At 36.4% G+C, this 22,932-nt stretch overlaps 2 protein-coding genes across 2 annotated transcripts; one reads left to right on the forward strand and one right to left on the reverse strand.

Moving 5' to 3' along the window:
- Positions 1-2,595: 2,595 nt before the first annotated feature.
- cxcl11.6 (chemokine (C-X-C motif) ligand 11, duplicate 6) lies at positions 2,596-3,636 on the reverse strand. The gene is given in 4 exon segments (NM_001423863.1): positions 2,596-2,847; positions 2,960-3,049; positions 3,144-3,270; positions 3,360-3,636. Coding segments are annotated over 4 exon segments (366 nt in total). The 5' UTR covers positions 3,418-3,636; the 3' UTR covers positions 2,596-2,756.
- Positions 3,637-10,743: 7,107 nt separating this feature from the next.
- On the forward strand, positions 10,744-15,989 carry LOC141385576 (uncharacterized). The gene is made up of 6 exons (XM_073951263.1): positions 10,744-10,801; positions 12,096-12,249; positions 12,536-13,619; positions 13,725-13,877; positions 14,205-14,297; positions 14,474-15,989. The coding sequence occupies exons 3-6, from the start codon at positions 12,561-12,563 to the stop codon at positions 14,759-14,761; spliced, it is 1,593 nt and encodes a 530-aa protein (XP_073807364.1). The 5' UTR covers positions 10,744-10,801; positions 12,096-12,249; positions 12,536-12,560; the 3' UTR covers positions 14,762-15,989.
- The last annotated feature ends 6,943 nt before the right edge of the window (positions 15,990-22,932 follow it).

Genomic DNA, 22,932 nt, shown 5'->3' on the forward strand with positions numbered 1-22,932 from the left:
CTCCACAGTGTCAATATATATATGGCCGGGCTGCTATAGCCAAACCTTTGGTCCCTCGTGCCAATGCCAAACATCGGTTTCAATGGTGCCAGCAGCAAAAATCTTGGGCTGTGGACATCGTGAAACATGTATTGTTCTCTGATGAGTCCACCTTCACTGTCTTGCATCTGCGGGAGTTACGATTGTGGAGAAGCTCCAAAGAAGCTGCTACCCAGACTGTTGCATACCCAGAAAGAAGCATAGGGGGAAATCATTTTATCTGGCTGCATTATCATGGCATTCCCTAGGTCCAATACTTGTCCAAGATGGGCACGTCACAGTTGAGAGCTACCGAGCCATTCTGGAGGACCATGTGCACCCACTGGGTCAAACATTATGTCCTGAAGGCAGTGCCATGTATCAGTATGATAGTGCATCAACACACACAGCAAGACTGGTGACAGGGTGCACTGTAAAAATAAATGTTGTTTCAACTTAAAATTTGCAAAAAAGTAAGTGTCAGTGCTGGGCGCAGAAGTGGCGCAGTAGGTAGTGCTGTCGCCTCACAGCAAGAAGGCCGCTGGTTCAAGCCTTAGCTCAGTTGACGTTTCTGTGTGGAGCTAGCATGTTCTCCCTACGTTTAAGTGGGCTTCCTTCGGGTGCTCCGGTTTCCCCCTACAGTCCAAAGACATGCGGTACAGGTGAATTAGGTAGGTTAAATTGTCTGTAGTGTATGAGTGTGAATGTGTGTGTGGATGTTTCCCAGATGCGTTGCGGCTGGAAGGGCATCCGCTGCGTAAAAACTTGCTGGATAAGTTGGCGGTTAATTCCGCTGTGGCGATCCTGGATTGATAAAGGGACTAAGCCGACAAGAAAATGAATGAATGAATGAAGTGTCAGTGCTGCCTTAACATTTTAAGATCACTTCACTTTAATAGTGAAGTTGTCTTAACTCTGGATAAAGTTGACAGAACTTGACTGTAACGGATGAACGCTAGACGACAGAGTTTTCGGATGCACATGAAATTTATTAAACACAGGGTGGTCAGGCAGGCAATGGTCTAACAGGTACAAACAGTGTCATAGGGGTAATTCAGAAGCATAGTCAAAGTCGCAGGTGAAGAGGTCAATACAGGTGGCAATAAATCAATATCAACGGAAAAGACAAAGAAATGCTTCATGGTGTTACAGACTAACAAGACTCAGCCCAGAAGTGTGTGCTGTGTTTATAGTCCTTGTAATCAAAGAGAATGACCTTCACCTGTGTATGTGTGTGTGTTATCAGTCCAGATAGGTCACAGCTGTAGCAGGAGTTGATTATCAAAAAGCATCTTGGTAGATGTAGTTCATGTGGTGGCAGATGTGTAGTTTTCCAGCGATCTGCATAAGTTAGATCGCTGGTGATTGTGACAGCCTTATACATTATGGCAAATTTTGTTTATTCAATTCACTTATACCACATGCACCCAGAGGAAACCCAAGTAAACACATGGAGAACATGCAAACTCCATACAGAGACGCCAGCTGGTCCAGCAGGGACTCAAACTAGCAACCTTCTTGCAGTGAGGCGACAGTGCCAATCACTGAGCCACCGTGGACCTTGTACATTTTGGATCATGGTTTATTTAAACCAAATACAAATAATACTAAAAAATAACACAAATAATACTAGAAACAGGTTTTTGAAATATGCAAATACAAATTTTACCAAAAAAGCAGGTATCTGAAAAGATCCTCAGACAAACACACACTACAACATTAGAATGAGAAAAAGCACAGCCAAGTAAAACGTTGATTTATAAGTTATTTCAACACATTTGATCCAGATAAGTTAACATAACTCAAAACATTAAGTTGTCATAACAAATTGGCACAATAATTTTTACAGTGTGGTTTTATGATCTTAAAAGTGAAGTTAAACATCTCCTGTGGCCTGCACTGTCTCCAGATCTGTATTTTATTAAGTCATTTTGTGTTTTGGAGGAGCAAGTCAGGAAATGTTTTCCTCCACCGGCATCATGTGGTGAACTGGCCAATATTCTGCAAGAACAATGGCTCAAAATCCCTCTGGCCATTGTGCAGGACTTGTTTCTGTCATTCCCAAGACTAAGTGATGCTGTACTGACCACAAAAGTAGGCCCTACACCATACTAATGAGTTATTGTGGTCTAAAATCAGGTGTTTCAGTTTCATTACTCAACCCCTTTATATTAAAAAATGTTGGAAACCTGTAACCACTGACTTCTATAATATTTCTTTTTTCAAGTAAATGGAAAAGTACATTTTCATTTTGGGATGAACATTTTCAATACATTTTCACTTTGAAATGTATTGCAAAGTGTTGTTTAAAATTTTAATTATAATGAAACCTGAAATAATAATGAAATATTGAAAGTTTGGAGTTTTGATTTCTTGTTTTAGTGATACCCGCAGAGAACTGTGTTGTAAAATCTTCATAAACTATTTTATTACTCTTACTATCAGAATACAAGAACCACTGTGAAGAGAGAGAGAGAGAGAGAAAGAGAGAGAGAGATTTGTCATTTATATATAAAAGTTTTATTTGACACTATAGTTGTGTGCGACAAAAGTACATTTAAACAGTAGATTATAAAACTACATATGACACATTGTTCGGTTTCCTGTAAAAAAGCATTTTCAAAATTCAGTGGTCAGATAAAAATAAAGTTAAATAATAATAATAATCAGCTTAAAGGCTTTTTCCTATAAATTGAGCTTGTTTTGGCAGTGTATAAATACAGCAGACATGCCAGGAATCATTTAAAGGCAGTCGGTGCTGATGTTGATGAAGTCATGGAGCTCTTCACTGTGCCAGTTGTTGTATTGTGTGGCACAGACTGCTGCATCCTGCAAACACAAGAAACAATTCATTAATTATTTTAGTTATTTGCCTGTTTTGTTTGAGTGTGGAAATATATCTGTGAAGCAGACATAAATATACTTAAGCAGAAATTCTCACCTTTTCCCAATAGCCTTTAAGACGACATTTTTGGTGAATTTTGAGTCTGGATTCAAGCATTTCTGTCCTGCACCGTTTTTCAGAGTCACACTGTGAAAGATCAAAAGAGATGCCGATATTACATGAAGCTGATAAACTTAACTAAATGAAATCACTTTATACTAAAGTTCTGCTATAAACTTACACAATCTCATGTTTGTTGCAAGATGGACTCGGAGGGAAGATTTCCACCTTCTCAAGATTCTTCAGTAAGACCATATTTAGACCTTTGTCTACACAGAAGCATCTGGCTCTTGAAGATCTGTCCTGACCTGGAAAAGAGATGTCATAATTAACTTCAAACCTCAGCAATAGCAAAGATACATGAGCTGAATGATCTTGATGAGTTTTTGAAACTCACCGTTGACCTCTCCAGCGATCAGGCAGGCCAGAAGAAGAAAAGCTGCAAGAGTCTTCATGGTCTTCTTGTTCTTGTTCTGGATGAACTGAGCTTGTCTGGGTCAGTCAGATTATAACTGAAGAACATAAGTAGCTCACTTAAATACTGGAGCATCGGGGGCTTCCCTTCAGTTTTACTTCCCATTTGTGCTCCAACTTCCTCTGCTTTTTCTCTTCTTGAATAGAAGCTATTGTCTTTAGCACCCTGAGCTGAACTTTTCCTGATTGAAGAAGAAAATTTTGCTTGATTGCACTGAAATCTCCTTATTAATTTTGCTTTGGAGGAAACTGTCATAGGCCAAAGTATGGTGAAAAACTTGCATGATCCATTCATTCATTTTGTTTTCGGCTTAGTCGCTTTATTAATCAGGGCTTACAACAGCTGAATTAATCATCTATTCATCCAGCATATGTTTTACACAGTAGATGCCCTTCCAGCCGCAACCCAACACTGGGAAACACCCATACACTCTTGCATTCACACTCATACACTACAGCCAATTTAGTCAACCCAATTCACCAATGGAGCATGTCTTTGGCTTGTGGGGTAAACCAGAGCACCTGGAGGAAACCCACATCAACACGGAGAGAACATGCAAACTTCACACAGAAATGCCAACTGACTCAGCCGGGACTCGAACCCAAACCTTCCTGCTGTGAGGCGACAGTGCTAACCCCTGAGCCACCGTGCCGTCCAAAACTTCACCACTATCAGCTGGATTGGCTGGTTTTATTGTAAATGTTGATTTATTTAGCAAAGCCATAAAAGACCACAAACTAGGATGTGGGATTAAGCGAGTGTTTTTCTGTGGAAGAAGGTCAAATCATTTTCACTTCCTCTTTATTTTCATAAGTCATAAACAGCGTAAGATTGAAATGCTTACATCAATTTTGGTCATAACAGTCCAGTATGAATTATTCTGTCATTTTAAGCACTTCTGGGTCACGTTTATTTGGTGAGTCTGTTTATTTGGGATAATTTATTAAGCACTTTAGAATTATGGTTCACACTTTACAATAAGTTTTCATTAATGCTAGGTAATGTATTTACTAACATGAACTAGAAATCAACAATACTTGTACAACATTCATTAATCATAGTTCAACATTTAATATTGCATTATTAAAATCCAAAGTTGTGCATGTTAACATTAGTTAATGCACTATGAGTTGACATGAGCTAACAATAAATGACTGCATTTTCCTTAATTAAAATTAATAAAGTTTAAGATTTAAGTAAATACATTAACGGAAACTTAATAAAGCGTATTGTAAATTATATTTAGTCAAAAATATATGTAAAATATCTACAGTATATATTTTTTACTTAGTTTGATGTCATTAGTCTTTGGAGATAATTCAATATGTGAGTGATGCAAGTTTTCTAATGAAAAATTCAACAATCAGAGTTCAAATGTTGAAATGCCAAATAGTTTTCAGCGTAAACAAACATCAACAACACTTTTCTTTTTACTGGAAAATCATCAAGCATTTTCACTACCTTATTCTTTATGTAGGACCTTAGTTGTGCTGAAGTCATTCTGATTATCACAATCATACATAAGAGATGAAAATGAAAGAGAGACTGAAAGTCCTTTGGGGAAATCTGGAAATGCCATTTCAACTGCTGCATCTTTAGAAAATACACCACACATTATGATACTTTTTTGTTGTTGACCCATTTTTAATTATAGGATTTACTGTGGGCGACATGGTGGCTCAGTGGTTATCACTGTCGCCTCACAGCAAAAAGGTCGCTGGTTTGAGTCCCGACTAGACCAGTTAGCATTTTTGTGTTTCTGCTTGCATGTTCTCTCCGTATTTGCATGGGTTTCCTCCGGGTGCTCATTTTTCCCCCACAGTCCAAAGACATTTGCTGTAGGTAAATTGATTAAACTAAATTGGCCGTAGTGTATGTGTGTGAGTGAGTGTGCATGGGTGTTTTCCAGTACTGGATTGCAGGTGAAAGGACGCCCGCTGTGTAAAACATATGCTGGATAAGTTAGCGGTTCATTGTGGAGACCCCTGATGAATAAAGGGATTGAGCCGACGGAAAATGAATCAATGATTTACTGTTTATATAATGGACACTTGTTTGACCAAATCCATTAATTAAACCACAGTTTTAAGTAACCACAAGGCCCACATTTTGTTTTGTTGTGCAGTTCTCCTCAAAAGCAAGAGATTACCCTTTATATTTCTGTCTGTTTTCACACAGAGAAGAAACCCCTTGCAAAACTGATTTCAGACATAACTTCTAAAATAACATCATATTTTACTGATCTACAAAATTGATAGCTCTGATTCAATATTTAATTACTACACTATTTATTTCTTTATAATGGTTAATGGTTAAAATTTTTGAAAAATCACACACAGTCCTCCAAACGCTGTCATCTTTAATTTTTAGTTCAGTTGTCACTCAATGGGCTCTATGCACAGCTAGTGTTTTTCAGCCAATAATAAACTTCCAATGAAAGCTTTATATGTGAATATTTTCACTTTCATAAGGTTCCTTTAACAGCATCAATGTTGTAATGTAATTACAATACAATCAGTTAAATAGACTTAAGCATTCATTTAATTGTTCAAGTGTAAAACAAGATGAAAGACAGAGTAACTGCAAGCACCATTGCACCATTAAATTGACTCAATTAAAAATACTGTGTTAAAATAATATTCAAAAGACATGGTGGGGTAAAACAGAATTTAATGCAGCGGTTCTTGTCTGATCTAAAACCCACTTTATATTGTATAGCTATCAGGCAATGAAGATCACTGATTTTGAAAGAAATGAGAGCTTAAATGTGACAAATTTACAATGGAAGGACAATTAATCGGAGGAGCTGAGGCTGGCTGGCTGAAATTAAGAGTCCATGTGCATATAGCCTTTGAATGTGCAGGAGTGTATAAAATATTGTATTAAATGATACATAAATGTTGCCTTCACTAAACAACTGAGTAATAAAAATAACAGTTTCAGCTGTCAGATGCAGCCCCAGATAGCTTTGATAAGTTTTGTTTTATAAGTGCTGGATCTAAACTTGGCAGAGCAGAGGCTCTATATGAAGATTAATGTACTTCAGTATGATTTTAGGCAGAAGCCATATTCGTGTTGTTTCTGCGATTTTTGTTTTCTTATTTTATTATGTTCATGTCAATTAAAAAATACACTAGTTAGTTACATACTTTTAAAGGTCCCTTTGTGATTAAAATCTTTTATCTATGAAAGGAAATAAGAGTGAAACATTAATAAAATATACAGTTGTTGTAATTTACTGGGTTGTTCAATGATTCTATTTCTTGCAAACAACATCATTATTCTTCATTGATCAGAATTGCTCAGTCTCTGAATCAGTTCATTCGGATATACAAGCATTCTGACAGCCGGGTTTACTTAACTAAGTGGTCCTTTTGATTTTCAAATTTGTGTTTTAAAAACTACATTTTTGATGTTACAATTCACTTGATAATGTGAGAAATGCATCCTCCTGTATGGTAAATATACTAAATAATCTCATATAATAATCTCATACGGTACACAGAGTGTAATTAAGTGTCAAAATATGAACAGACTGTTGATTTATAGAAACATTTATTTTATTTTGCAACAAACTGTTACACAATTAATCATCGTAAGTGGATTTTACAATAGCACTCTATAGCAGTGTTTATTATTCCTATTAACAAACTAAACAGAGATATACACAATAAAATGTACAATGTGATTCAAAAAATTACAAAGTTTGATTCATATATTAATAAGTAGAAACTATTACAATAGTAAATACATCTCTTCACTAGTCAAACTCATGTGATGTGTGTAAACTGTGGAGGTTTTACAGCATCTGGTTTCATTGGTTTTGAGACGTTCTTCAGTGCCTTTATAAAAATACAGCAATAACTGATCATCTACTGCTGGATCCTGAAAAGACCACAGACACTTCATCAGTAAGTATTACACGCTTCTCAAGAGCCCTCCTGATTAATTCCTGGGTAAATTTAGACTCTGGGTTTAAGCATTTCTGCTCAGAGCTCTTCATGGTTACACTGGAAATAAAGGAAAGATCAGCTAAATGTGTTAAAACAGCAGCATGAATGTGTCAATATCCCTGTATAATTGTTGTTTTTGTCCTTACATGATCTCCTGTTTTCCACAAGATGGACTTGGATGGATGATTTCAAACTTCTCAATGTTCCTCAGTGCAACCCTGTCCAGGCCTTTACCGACACACGAGCACCTGTTAAATTTTTTTTGCCCTGGAATGAAAATGAAGAATAATTATCTGCAGAACAGCATCATAAAAACTAATGTTTATCAGAGATACAGGTGTTGAATAAATAGGTGTTAAATTGTATTAACGGTCCTAATAGGCAACACTCACCATGCACTTGTGTAGCAAGCAGACACGCCAGAAAAACTAAAAATGCAGCAGTCTTCATTGTGTTGAAGGTTTTGATGACTGTTTGAAGCCGTAAACCCTGAAGATGTTTTCCTGCTTATATATCAGCATCACACATGGGCACAGTTCCCCGTTACACTTTCACAGCAGTTTCAATTTCCCATTTCTTTGAAATGCTTTCACTCAAAGTTTTGGTTGTTTGTCAGTCTTGTGCCATTTGTTTCCTGATTGATAATTAATTAATTTATAAATGGACTGGCGATTAGGGAATTATAATTGGTTGTACTGCAGGTTTGAAAGTTATTGTGAATTTTGTCAAAAAGTCAGGAAGCAAGTAAAACATTTACATTTAACATATTACAAGTACCAAACCACTTATAATATTCGGTAACACTTTACAATAAGGTTCATTAGTTAATGCATTTACTAACATGAACTAATCATGAACAGCACATGTACAGCATTTATTAATCATAATTAAACATTTACTAATGCATTATTAACATCCAAACTCATGCTTGTTAACATTAGTTAATGGACTGAGTTAACGAACTCACAATGAACTACTGTATTTTCATTAACTAACGTTAACTAACATAAATAAACAATGAACAATACATTTACTACAGTATTTGTTCATGTGAATAAATGCATTAAGCAACATTAACTAATGAACCTTATTGTAAAGTGTGACCTAATATTCAATCCCGGACCAGGCCGTAGGCTATCCTGAGCAGCTGCTGTGGTGGTCATGGAGGAGTAGAGACTCCAGGGATAGATGAGTCTTCACTGACGTCCACCGTTCTCCAGCCTCCGGCGCCTAGACTGCAGCACTGCAAAAGACATTTGGCCATAAGAGAAATGATCGTGCCCAACTAAGCACCCCTCATAGTGACGTCACTCACTCCATTGAGTGCATTGTGTCTGACATTGCATCGCTGAGTGATGCAATCTCTGCTTGCATCATAAAGGCTGCATCCAGATACTATTGAACTGAGCCTGGTTTTTCTCTAGGTTTTTTATCCTTCACTTTTGCCAATTGGTGAAGTTTTTTTCCACGTCGCTGTCGCCACTGATTTGCATGGTTCAGGACTAGTAGAGCTGTGCATCAATGGATTTGCCCTTCAGTGTTTGGGTTCTCAGTAGTGAATATTAAACCACATTGAACTAAACTAAACTGAGGTAAACTGAACTGACACTGTTTTAATTCACTATAATCTTCTATGTTAAGCTGCTTTGACACAATCTACATGGTAAAAGCACTATACAATAAAGATTAATTGAATTAAATTGAAAATTCATTCATTGTATTTATTCAGTTGTTTAATTCTTGTGGATTTTTCTATATTATTTTGTGTGATTGGCTGTGTTAACAGAACGGATTTAGGCAAACATATACAATGTTTACTTCACCCTCATTTCCTTTCATAGATAATACCTTTTACTTACAAAGGTGCCTTTAGGACAAAAAGTATGTAACTTTTTAATGAAAGTAACTTCAATTTAAAAAGAAACATCGAATTGTTCCTCAAATCCAATCGTTTCCATGTGCATAAATGATCTAAATATTTACACTGACAAAATAACAGCAATATTTTTAATCATAAAATAAACTACCGTGATGATGAAAATCAGTGACCTCAAATTAAACAGAACATGGGCCAGACTTCTGTTTTCAGATCAACAGAAGCAAGCATCAGTTTTTACCAGTGGTTCTCAACCAGACTCCAACGCCCCCTTGTGTTCAAGATAGCCCTCAAAAACCTTCCTGTCTAGCTGATGTCTCCCTACAAACATAAAAAAAACAATATAGGAAATACTGTGAAAATCTTCATGCTCTGTTAAACATCACTAAGTATGTATTTGAAAAATAATTTATAATATTTGAAAAATAATTACAATTTTACAGGAGGGCTATAATTCTGCCCTCTTTGTATCATATATACATTTCGGGTTGTACCTCTGGGCCCCCTTGCAACTAGTTGTCGCTGGGCCCCTAAATTGCCAGGGTCCTGTGCACTCTGTTGCCCTTCAACAAGTATAATATTAATAAAATAAAACACAAGTTGCTAATATTAATGCTAATATTCATAAACAAATCCTAGTTTAAACATGTTTTAAGGAACCTTATGAAAGGAGGTTTTTTTAGCACCAAAAAGGGTTCTGCTAATATTGTTTCTAGCTGAAGAAGTCTAATTTGGCACTGTTTGAAACCAATTTTTCTAGCAGAGTATAAAAAACAGCATAATTGCATGAGGAACCAATAACAAAGATAAATCACCTTAAAAATGAAGACACCTTTAATACTACATAGACATTTAGATTTTATTTCACATTCCACTGAAACTGAGCATATACCAACATGACTTGTATATTAAACTAATATTAACATCATTTGTTAAATAAGCGGTTAGACATTACATTGTCATATAATTTAAAAATGCAAAGGAACTTTCAAAAGTTCACCCCATAACATTATGTTCATCATTTACTCCCTCTCAAGTGGTTCTAAACCTTTATGAGTTTTAAGTTTTATCGGTTGAACACAGTGAAGATATTTTAAAAAATGTTGGAAACCAGTAGTCTGACTTTCACATTAAAAAAAGTAGAAATCAATGACTACTATTTCAAACATTCTTTTAAATACATTTTTGTTTGTTTGTTTTCAATAGAAAAACAAAGCTCAAAGTATTTTAACAAGGGTTTAAAACATATACACTGAAAAAAGTGATTTTTGAGAGCGGTAAATATAATCTGTGAAAACCATATAAAATTTACTTGATTATTGCAGCCAACCAAGGAATTTAAAAGTAATGGGTAAATTCTACATATGCTACCCATTCGTCAACAGTAACAATCATCACATTGATAAAGGCAGTAAAGTATACCCTTAAACCGTGAGTTTTTTTGCTTGAAATTGCGCATGCGTCAGCCCGCGTTTTTGAGTGACTGGGCGACGCTGGATCCTCTCAACGGCTGCCATCGAACAGCAGAAGTTAAGGTAAGCTCAATTTAAGGTCATTTTTGAAATTATGAGATATTACACATCACTTTTATTCTGCGTTCATTTGTTTAAAATGTCATTACTTGAAATTAAAGTTTGAAACTGTCGCTGGCGTCACCATGGCCCGGCACACACCAAGCCAACAGCCGGCTGTTGAGCAACGTCTGCCTGTCGGTCAGGCAACTTGGTATGTTGTGTTTCTTGCGTCGGTTTGATGTGTTCAAATACACAAACTGACCCCAGGCTAGAGGTCTGCATTCCTGCGGCTGTTTCGCGGGACCCGACCGGTTTTCTTGAGCACGGGAATAAATTTCCAGATAAAACGCAGTAACGTTAGCGGTCGGTAACTCTGGTGTAATTTTAACCGGAGCGGGTGGCCTAACTATATAGCGCTCCCGAGGGAGAGAGAGAGAAAGAAAGAGAGCGCATTCGCCGTGCTGTGTGTGGGTGTGTGTGTGTGTGTGTGTGTGAGAGAGAGAGAGAGAGAGAGAGAGAGATTACATTTGAATGAGAGAGAGAGAGAGAGAGCGTTAAAGAGCGCATCCGCCGTGCTGTGTGTGAGAAAGAAAGAGAGCGCATTCGCTGTGCTTTCTGTGTGTGTGTGTGTGTGTGTGTGTGTGTGTGTGAGAGAGAGAGAGAGAGAGAGAGAGAGAGAGTGAAAGAGCGCATCCGCCGTGCTGTGCGTGTGTGTGTGTGTGTGTGAGAGAGAGGGAGAACAAGAGAGAGCGCTACTGCTTTGCACTAACGTTACTTCCCTTTTGTCTTGTTTGAAACATAAAAACAGTACCTCTGTATCCCATTTTTAAAAAATTGTGGGATCAGTTAAAACATTTTAGAATATTTTTTTTATCTTATATTTGGTATTTTTTTAAACATCAGTGTTTAATAATTTTTTTATAATCTTGTAATATGGTATATGAGGCATATTACATCTATGAAGCTAAGCATAGATATTAATATATGTAATTGCAATGCCTTTATTTTAGTGAGTTAAGTACACATAACACATCATTTCTGCATAACTGACCTTTGTCAGACAGACTGCCTTGATCAGAGGAGCACAGATAAACTACTGTATTTATTTCCCCAATTGATCGCCATTCTGCAATTAGTTTTTTTTAATGCCTGGGGTCATAATTCATTTTGCATATTAAACAAACACCTGAATAACCACCAGAGGTGATCATTTACATTATATTGTGATAAACACAAAATCAACTGTACAAAATCTAACCCAGGTACATGTCTGATCATTTCTTTTGTGTAATTTCTGTTTTAATTTCTGTTGCAGGCAGAGTCTGTGTATGTGGACACTCACTATTTGACCCTTTCTTCAGTTTCTCTTGTCTGTCCTCCACAAGCAGAGACTCACTGATAGACAGCTGTTACCCATTCTAGGCCTGACACATCCAAACACGACCACACCGCAAGTGTATCCTTTACAGGTATGCAAGTTTTCCAAATAAAATAAATCGCATTGTCCTCAAAGGTGTAGTTACCTTAACCAAAGTCCTCAGTTATGGGAAAAAAATTGTAATACTTATTATCCTCCTTCTTCTTTCCTCATCTACCTCTTCTTAAAAAAATGACAATCAGATTATTTCTTAAAATTTCTACTTCATTAAATATCCGTTTATTGCTTTGGCAGAACAATATTGAAGCAAACATATGCAAGTAAGCTCATCAACTATTAATAACCTGTCTCAATTTCTTTTCTTTCTGTCTCTACAGCTAAAGAAACACACTACAATCAACAATGGCGGTCCAGTTAAGAGTAATTTTAGAAGAACACAACATTCAAAAATTGAAACTTCCAACAGGAATTCCAAATACATTGGAAGATCTTGTTTCCATAATTACTGCAACTTTCCAATTGCATGGGGAAATTGGACTACTATACCAAGACAGTAACTTTGACAATCAGTTTTTCAGTGTCACCTCAACTGCTGACTTGCATGACAAGGCCACTGTTAAAGTGATCCTAAAAGAGCCGACAATCACCCTTGACCTACACCCAGTATTTGAATCATCTACATTGAGTACAGTGAGCACCCATCCTGCTAGTACTGCTGAAACGGACATCTGCCCTGCAGATCATGATGCATCCTCAGAGGTGTCAAACTGCGAATCTTCAAGTTCCAGTGATACCATTATTCTTCCTGATTCATGTCGCTCTGCTGCATGGCCAGTGCCATTCCAAGTACCAGAGTTTTCCAGAGACATAGAACTAATCCTTGCAGAGGCAAACAACTCGTATCATGCCACTGGAAGACACTTCATGGATGCCAGTATTAAATCAGCAATAATGCAAGAGCTTGCAAAAGTAATTTTTTCATACACCGCTTACCCAACCAATGAGCAGATCCTCTCAGTAGCTGAAGCCTTGGTTTCTAAGTTTCCATGTCTTAGGGAGCCAGGTTCATTTGCGGGATTATATGGCTGGCAGCAGCGCATAAAAAACAAGATGCACAATTACCGTGCCAAGCTAAGATCTCGAAAATATTCTTACCCGGAAATTGAAATCAACACCTTAAAAAGGAAGCATCCCGCTGATGTAGGGTCTTTAAAAAATATAAAAAAGGCCAAAAAAGCAGAGGTTAATTACCTCCCTCCACACCCTACTGGTGAAAGCCAAGAGACACTGGAGAAAGAGAGACTTGAATTAATTTGTGAAATTACAAAGAAAAACAATGCAAAGATAATTGCAGATAAAATGAATAAAACCTTCTCTAGCCGAAGAATTGAAGTGGTCAGCCTCAGCCCCTCTGTTGATGTGTTTAAAGAAAGGTGGCCAGCATTATTCACTGAGGCTCAGGTGAGAATTTTTCTTTTTTTCCCCCCCACTAAGATACTTTCATGTGATTACTATGAGATCTGGTCTGTCATTTAACATATAATTTTTGTTCTTTTTACTTCCTAGATCAAGGAGGAGTTCAGACGCATCACAACGGTTTCCTTGGAGGAGACATTCCTGCGGAAGCTTGATGAGTACACACCTGGTCTTTTGCGGCTAATGCGTGCCAAAGGAGGGGCAGCTGGTTGCAAGATGCGTCCTCTGCTGGACAGTTTAAATGTATGTTATTTTATTTTTTCACAGATATATAATTATTAATATGAGGGAATTAAAAGTTAAATTATTTGTAAACAATTGCTTTGTTGTGTTAAGTTGAGCTCCTTACCAACCTAAACTAACTTTTAACATCAGTGTGTGAATTCAGTCTTATCCATCTATTTTCTTTGCTGCTTTATCCGGGTCAAGAGAAGCTTAAGCTAACCCAGCATTTATCAGGCGAAGGGGCAGGGTTCTCCCTGGACAGGTCGCCAGTCTATTGCAGGGCCGGAATTCAGTCTTAGTACATGCAAATAACCCCCCACTCTGCTAAATTGTATCTCCCTACAGACACAGAACATTGAGGAAAAAAGAGATGCTGTTGTCTGCTGCCTCATTAACTACCTCGGTGAAAGACAAGAAGATCTTTTCCATGAATGGCAGGTATGTCATATGGATAACATATTCTTGATTAACTCAAGGGATCCTCCTCTTATATCTCCCTTTTCCTTTTGTCTTCTACTCCCTTCTGCTCTCCTTTAGATAAACTGAAATATATTGAAAGAGCATCTTGAAATAAAATTGTGTGTGCTTTTTGTTTGTTTCTTTTTAACACTTAGGAATGTGAGGAGTACACAGACAAAACAATGAAGGTGATTGTGAAGCACAATGTCATGGCTGAGGAGGACGATTTGTCTATTGTGATCGAGGGAAACCAAGTGATGGAAGGATGTGGAAGCCGAACAAAGGCATGCATACTGCTGATGGGACTCATATATGCAATCAACATTGAATATCCAAAGGAGCTGAAGAACACATTTGAAGCTTTTCAAAAACTTTTTTTGGAAATTGATGGGGCAAAACTTCTGAAGAAAGTCCACAGCCTCAAAAATAAGCTTATGCAGTAGACATTTCTCTCCTTGTTTAAAGGGGATTCTTTGTTTGGACATACCTTGATGGAGTTGTAATGGACTGTTTTATATTTTTCTTCTCTTCCCTCATTTGCTCCACATACAGACACAGACCCATCCACTGTTTCTCAGCCCTCTCCATTGCTCTGTGTTTTCCCCCATATTGACAGAAAAGGAATACTAATAGATAGTGGCCTGAACAATTTTGATCTCACCTACCCTCTTCCCCATTTGTTTGCTTTTTTCATTCTGATCCTATCTGCGAGAGTGAAAGTAAGGACAAAAAAAAAAAAAATATTATGGTATTTTGTTTTTCTTTTATCTTTTTTTATATTTAATACTGTACATGCACAGAAAAACGAGGTTGTGTGTGTGGTTTTGCCTTTTAAAATATAATAAGTGGCCTCTGAAAGAGTTGTATGCGAGTAGCCAATTATTCAGAAACAACATTTGAAAATTATCTTAGTGAGCTATAAAACAGGTTTATTTGTTCATTATTGTGTGAAGCTGTTGCACTTTATTTAGCACTTTATTCTGTGTTTTTAGATACAAGAAAATCTTGATGTGATTGATCATTCAGCACTGCTCTGATTTCCTCACTTCTTTTTTATTTTCCTTTTTTTGCTCCCCTCTCTCCTCACTTTTCTTTTCTTCTCTGATCTAGATGTGTTTTATTATCCAACATTATTGAAACAACATTTGAAACTGTTGTCTTAATGAGTTATAAAACAGGTTTATTTGTTCATTGTTGTGTGAAGCTGTTATACTTTATTTAGCACTTTATTCTGTGTGTTTTGATAATTTGGTGCATCAGTGCTGCATATAAGCAAGACTGTTCAGTTATTTTGTTTTATGAATGTATATGGATAACAGACCACTGGTCAGTTACTGTTGTGTAAATCTGAAAAGACACAAGTTTAGTCTAAGAGTTTAGATAAAAGAAAATCTTGATGTGATTGGACATCCAGCTCTGCTCTAATCTCCTCACTTCTCCTTTTTTTTGTCCTTTTTTTTTCCTTTTCTTTGCTTACTTCTTTTCTGCTCTGATCTGGATGTCTCAAAACAGGGAAATGTTTTATTATCCAACATTATTGAAATATTTGATAGATCAGCGAGTTATAAAACATGTTCATTACTTGAAATGTTGTGTAATGCTGTTGTGCTGCACTTTATTTTAAGTGCGTTTTCTGATTTTTTGGAATAAAAACATTGAGTTGATAACCAATTTAAATGTCTTTATTGTAGAGGTAGATTTTACCTTCTCTGAATAAGTAATTGTTATTAGGTAACTGATATTAATAAACTTCGATTTAAAGAGATAGTTTTTACCTAATAAGTAGGTGTTGAATATATACATAAATGTGAGGTATTTTTTACCCAATTTTTGTAGTATTTAATAGCTTTTTACTTCAGATAGTTTATACTCAATATATGGGATTAAATCTACCCAGCCAAAGACGATAGTTTATACTCAATGTATGGGATTAAATATACCCAGCCAAAGTCAATAGTTTATACTCAATATATGGCATTAAATATACCCAGCCAAAGTCGATGCAAATTGTTACCTCAGATTTATTGGGTAAATTCTATAGATTAGTTTTTACAGTGTAGAGGTGATTAAAGTAAAGTTAAAGAGGGAACAATCCCTTTAAAAGCAAGGTAAAAATTGGGCACATTATTGACATTTGAAAATTTCCTCTTCTTTATGCATTTTATTGAGCACTCCTATAAACAAAATATAAACATTTATTCATTATCATTCATTTATATTATGTGAAAGATAAGCAGATCGGGTTATTGAATCAGTATCAAATGTAATGTCACTTATAAGAATCACCTGGTGTTGTTTGCAGTTCTCTGCAAGATCTTTTTGATGAACTTTGACTCTAAATTTAAACATTTTTGTCCGGCTCTGTTCTTTAGCGTGACACTGTTCAGATACACCATAGAGTTATTACAAAGGAATACTCACAGACATCCTAAATTTAAAACTATTAATTAAAAAGAATAATTTATATACTGTACTTACATAACTTCCAAACGTACAAAGTGGATTTGGATGGAAAATGTCAATCTTCAAAATCAGCCTTGGCTTCACGATGTTGACTCCAACACCCTGACACAAACATCTGTGGGTTCTAGATTGTGCTGGAGGACAACATAAAGACCAGAGTAATAAAGAACAAAGAAAATGACTGTAAAAGGTACAGTAATTTATAAAACATGCAGAAGCAATCTTAGTTTCTTCAATATCAGCAATAGCTAAACTGACAAAGACAAGTAGAGCAGCAACAGTCTTCATAATTGGTCTTTTTGTCTGTGTACTTTCTACCAGTTTGATAGTTTTTGTTTTATTCAGGTCCATTTGACTTTTTTGTTTGTGAATTACGCCTCTTTTATCTCATTGGACAAACTGCACTGTCTTCTTCAGTCAGGCTGGAATACAGTGAATTGAGCCACTGCCAGGTCCAGATTAATGATCTATTAGTGATTCACAAACCATCACGCATCAGAGCTTATTTGGAGCAGAAATTTGGCTGGACACATAACATGTCTAAAAAACACCAAAAAGCTTGTGAAATCAAAATGTGTAAAAAGGGTCAAAATACAATAGGCAGTTGTCCCTTTAGATTAATGGACTCAAACTCAATTCCTGGAGGGCCGCAGCTCTGCTTAGTTTAGCTCCAACTCACATCTGCCTAATAGTATGTAGTAGTCTTGAACAGCTTGATTAGTTGGATTAGCTGTGTTTGATTAGGATTGGAGCAAAACTGTGCAAAGCTGTGGCCCTCAGGAATGCAGATTGAGACCAAAGCTTTAGATAAACGTATTTGAAGGCCTATGTATCACTGCAACAGAATTTTATGTAAAAAATACTAACAAACATTACCATATGTCCTTGAAATTCATACAGCTGAATCAGCAATTGCAAAAATAAATAAATCAAATAATGTTAATAAGTATAGTTGTAGAAAGGATTGAGAGATCTTTGAACGTGTAGGCAACGTAACAATAATAGGCCTTATAGGATGAAGGTTGAATGAGAACTGTTTTGTTATGCTATAATAGTGTAAATGATGCTTTTATCCAAGGAAACTCTCTCACACAAACACAAACACACACCAGAAGCAGTGAGAAGGATCTGGCTGCAGACCTGGTACAGATAGAAGCTGAGCTGCATGAAATGCTTTTAATGTGCGCACCTAATCCCCTAACCCCTAACTAACCCCACCTCTCACAGAGACGTCACTAGCCCCATTGAGTACATTAGTGTGTTGGAGATTGCATTTCAGAGATTGAGTGTTTCAGCTTGTATATGAAAGCCTGTAGTCAGTCACTTTTGGGGTCGGTGAGCTCCTCAAGGAATAGTTGGGGGTATGATGCAGACCCGTAGCCAAGAGGGGTTCGGGTGGTTAAAAAGACCCACCGCTTAATGACAAAGGTCCAGAATTTGATTTGTCCCATATAACCCCCTTGAGACCCCCCCCCCAATTTTTTCCTGTGATTTCTTATATCATTTGGGTTAAAACATTTCTACAATTTAGAGTTTTTACATTTTGTTTTGTTTTTAATTTTACAGCATGACCACAGGACCATATTAGTTAGAAACCACCGACACTCAGACAACAAAACTGTACAGGATATGTCTGTAAAGGGATATTAATCCAATATTAATGCAACAAAAACAAAACAAAGGCCATTTGTCCTTTTGTATTGAAATTCCTGAAACAGTTTAGCCTGAAAAAAAAGCCGAACTCAAAAAAAAAAAAAAAAGAAGTGATGTTAATCCAAAACAAACTCAACATAAAAGCGGTTTAAAACTGATTGTGATTCTCTAATTGTCTCTAATTCTCTGATTGTCAGACTCTAAATCAGAGTCTTCCTCAACTATCTTCTAACGAATCCTCTCTGCTTCACTTCTGCCCCCTACAACATGCAGTCATTAATTACATTGAGATGGTCCCGGTGTTCACTATAATGGACATTTAAAAAGGATAATATTTTGAAACACAAACAAGTTAACAGCTTTGAAAGCTAAATGTATTGTTCCTGACACTTTAATAAACAAATTTATATGTAATAATTATAGTAAAAAAATGTAAAAAGCTCAATTTTATATACCTCTCTCCTACCCATGAAATGTGCTTTTTTGTATGTCAGCCATTTTGAATGCAGAGTAAGAAGTGGTTCCCTAGCATGCCAGCCCATCAAATGACATATCACTAGAAAGCCCAGGATGTCCTCTGACCAGTTCAACAGGGTTTGACAGAGTAGCTCAAAAAATCATGAAAACGCAAAGACCACTACAGAGGACACAAGTTAATGGGCGTGATCTCAGGAGGATATGAGCAAATCTAAATAACATCATAAATAGTGAAAATAACCCATACAAAAAGGTTTTAAGTCCTCTGTTGGCGGTCGGTTCGGTGTAACTCAGCTAATTAGTTTTGGCCAGTGCACACAATCGATGAGTTCAACTTCCAGCTGTGTAAGAGGACATACAATCTGAGGTAAGTAAAGTCATATTTTGCTACCGTATTGTGTAGAGAAATAGAGAAAATATTTTACAAGGAACTTTTATTCTAAATCTTGGACCTTATTCTTGAAACAAAAAAGACAAATGAAAAGTGTGAAGCACCAAACGTGACTAATAGTATAATATATATATGAATAATATTTTGCCTATTGTTGTTCTTGAATTTTCACATGTACGTTTTGGGTTATGATGAACATCCGACAATCCATTTCAGCTAAAGTAGTACTTAAAATATCACAAAAATGCAGCATTTAAATCCCATAATAAAAATAGTAGCCTAAATGAGGGCTATTACCACAAAAAGGTCCACTTTTTGAGGAAAAAAGAACAACCCCTTTCACCTGGCTGAGACACCTCATCAATGGATGAGAGTGCTGGTTATTTACTCCCCCAGTTATAAACCCTGCTACTACTCAAACCTGCGACCTTTGGATCGAGAAGATATAGAGAAGTCCAACTCCCTAAACATTAGGGTATGGCTGGCCAACTTCTCTCTGTGTGTATAGAAGAGTGTGTTATGTTGTAAGTCAGAGTAAAATAAAGTCTGTAATAATGCTTGAAAGAGTGAGTTTAGAACTGACTGTGTCTGCCTCCTTATTCAGATTGCACACCTTGTGAATAAAAAAAGCAAGCAAAGAATAAGTCACACTTAATGACCAAATTATCTGGAACTAATGGCTAAAGATGCTATTGTGCAGATGTAAATGGGGCAAAAGGTACAGCTGTGAACATGGGAATGCCCACATTAATATATTATTATTTTTTAAATATATTAATATTAATATAAGTTACTGTGGGCGACACAGTGGCACAGTAAGTGGCACAATCACCCCACAGCAAGAAGGTCGCTAGTTCGAGGCTCAGCTGGGTCAGTTGGTATTTTTGTGTGGAGTTTGCATGCTCTACCCTTGTTAGCGTGGGTTTCCTCCGGGTGCTCCGGTTTCTCCCACAGTCCAAAGACATGTGGTATAGGTGAATTGAACAAGCTAAATTGTTCGTAGTGCATGAGTGTAAATAAGTGTGTATGGGTGTTTCCCAGTATTGGGTATCCACTGCGTAAAACATATAGTATGCTGAATAAGTTGGCGGTTCATTCTGCTGTGGTGACCCCTGATTAATAAGGGGACGAAGCCGATAAGAAAATTAATGAATAAGTTACTGTAAGGGGTAGGGCTACGATGAATGTTAATAAAAACAATGTAATGTGTAATTTAATAATTAACTTCTAGGAACAACCCGCTCAACCCCAAAACGCTTGTTTCACAAGACCATCAGGTGACCTGAAAACAACAGATCATTTACAGCAGAGATCATCTGTGCCTCATTGCCTCACACATTTACCCATGTGTGTAATCATCACACAGAGAAATGTAGTCATATTTTTGGAGGAAATTATTTTTGCATTTATTTTTTTTGCTATATTTTATTATATTATATTATATTATATTATATTATATTATATTATATTATATTATATTATATTATATTATATTATATTATATTATATTATAGGAAATTTAAGGAAAGACTTCCTTTAATCTTTAACAACACAAGCCAATCATTCAGTTCGTAAAATTCAACATGTAATGTTGAAACCAGTTGTTTATCTTCTTCAGGCAAACCGGTTTAAAGTGTCAAGTCATGCTGTCCTGTTGAACATTCTTTACACTGTTGACGACCTACTTGAAGAACAGCACAAACACTGTTGACCGGCTGAGTCACGTGCTTCAGTTCAGTCCGTTCACTTCATGCCTTCGGCGTCATCTGGAATCCACCCATTCAGCTGTGCTCAGACAAGCCCAGACAAAGACTAGCAAAATGAAAAGCTTGATTTATTCTAAAAAGGCTGAACTATAGTGCATATTAAACATACAGTTGAAGTCAGAATTATTAGCCCCTCTTTTCATTTTTTTTTTCTTTTTTTTTTTAAAGATTTCCCAAATGATGTTAAACAGAGCAAAGAAATTTTCACAGTTTCTCTGATAATATTTTTTCTTGATGCCCTTCCAGCCACAACCCATCACTGGAAAGCATCCAGTCACACACACACACTACAGACAATTTAGCTTACCCAATTCACCTGTACCGCATGTCTTTGGACTGTGGGGGAAACGGAGCACCCACTCAAATGCAGGGAGAACATGCAAACTCTACACAGAAATGCTAACTGTCCCAGCCAAGATTCGAACCAGCAACCTTCTTGCTGTGAGGTGACAGCACTACCTACTGCGCCACCACGTCGCTGTGACATGGTGTTGTTTAAACAAAAAATTGTTGAATGAGATCAGTATTAAACATTTTATTACTAACATAATTTTCTTTCAAAGACCTGTCATGAACATATCACAGACATATCTTTGTATATGTTTCCCTTGTTTAAAGAGATATTCAATGTGCTAAAATGTTTAAACAGTACTTATTATTACTGCTATTATTTATACCATATTTATGTTGCTATCAAGTTAAGTTACATGAAGAGTTTGAAGACTTTCATGTGACAAATACTCACACAAATGTTCAAGGTACACAAGGACAAACACTCATCTGAGCTCAGTGTGGTGATGTGGCACTTGGTGACGTTTATCAGTGGGTTGAGCAATTACAACAACCAGGAAAGTTCTAGAATTTGTCGAAACATTTATGTTATATATTTCCTGAAAAAATTTCTGAGTAAGTTCTTAAGTGTTATTGCCAGCAACATAAACAACAGACGGCAAAATGAATAAATGATAACAAAGCAGTAGGCTTAAATAAACCTAATTTTTATAGGCTGTTCTCTACAACCCTCAAACAGTGATTAGTTTTGTACTTATAAACTTGCCCTTTCATTCATATTTCAAGAAAATTGGTTCAGAAGATCTGGATATTCTAGCAGTTGTTCAAGCTCATGGAGGGATCAGTGACCTGATTCCACAATAACTAGGCCTAATCCAGAAATTAGATGACTCTCAACATAAAAAGGCACAGCACTCACTAGCTGCCCTATATATTTTATTATATTTTACATATATTATTTTATTTATTTAGCTCTGAGTGCTGTACTTTCTGGTTAAAGAAAACTGCTTACAACAGCCAACCTGTACTACCTCAGGCTCAGGGAATTTGGAACAGGTTTGTCTGGTTTGTTTCTTTAACCATGCATGCTTGTTTTCAACTATGGCAACACAGTCACATGGGACATTACAGAAATGATTTGTCGATGACATGCGACTTTTCTTTAATAAAGCGCAAAGATCCCAAAAAGCAAACTTTTAACAAAAATCATATAATTATATTTTCAATCCAGCTTTGTAGCAACTTTGTGCTGCTGTTCACTCAGCAACAGATAGTCAGTATAAGGTCAGTGTGTCTCAAAGCAGTGCCATCTGTTTCACACATTGCGTTCTATATATAAGTGTGCTGGTTGACACGACACTGTATAAGGCCTAGGCTAAAACACAAACAATGTAGAATGACACTGTGTTTTTTTGTAAACAAATGTTGTTTTTGGTTAAACATCATTGTGAAAACATCCTCCTGTCATGTATTTGCTATATTCAAATGTTAAACCCGTGCAGAATAGAACATATACAAAAAAAACAACACAACACATTTTTAAACATTATTAAATATCAAGTATTGCTGGCAG

Source organism: Danio rerio, chromosome 5 (assembly GCF_049306965.1).
Source record: "Danio rerio strain Tuebingen ecotype United States chromosome 5, GRCz12tu, whole genome shotgun sequence".
In the NCBI taxonomy this organism is placed as follows: Eukaryota; Metazoa; Chordata; class Actinopteri; order Cypriniformes; family Danionidae; genus Danio; species Danio rerio.

Excerpts from the sequence above, each read along its gene's own strand:
- LOC141385576 (XM_073951263.1), top strand. The coding sequence starts at position 12,561 with ATGGCGGTCCAGTTAAGAGTAATTTTAGAAGAACACAACATTCAAAAA. Across the intron at positions 13,620-13,724 it reads CATTATTCACTGAGGCTCAG|ATCAAGGAGGAGTTCAGACG; the intron begins GTGAGAATTTTT and ends TTTACTTCCTAG. Across the intron at positions 13,878-14,204 it reads CTCTGCTGGACAGTTTAAAT|ACACAGAACATTGAGGAAAA; the intron begins GTATGTTATTTT and ends ATCTCCCTACAG.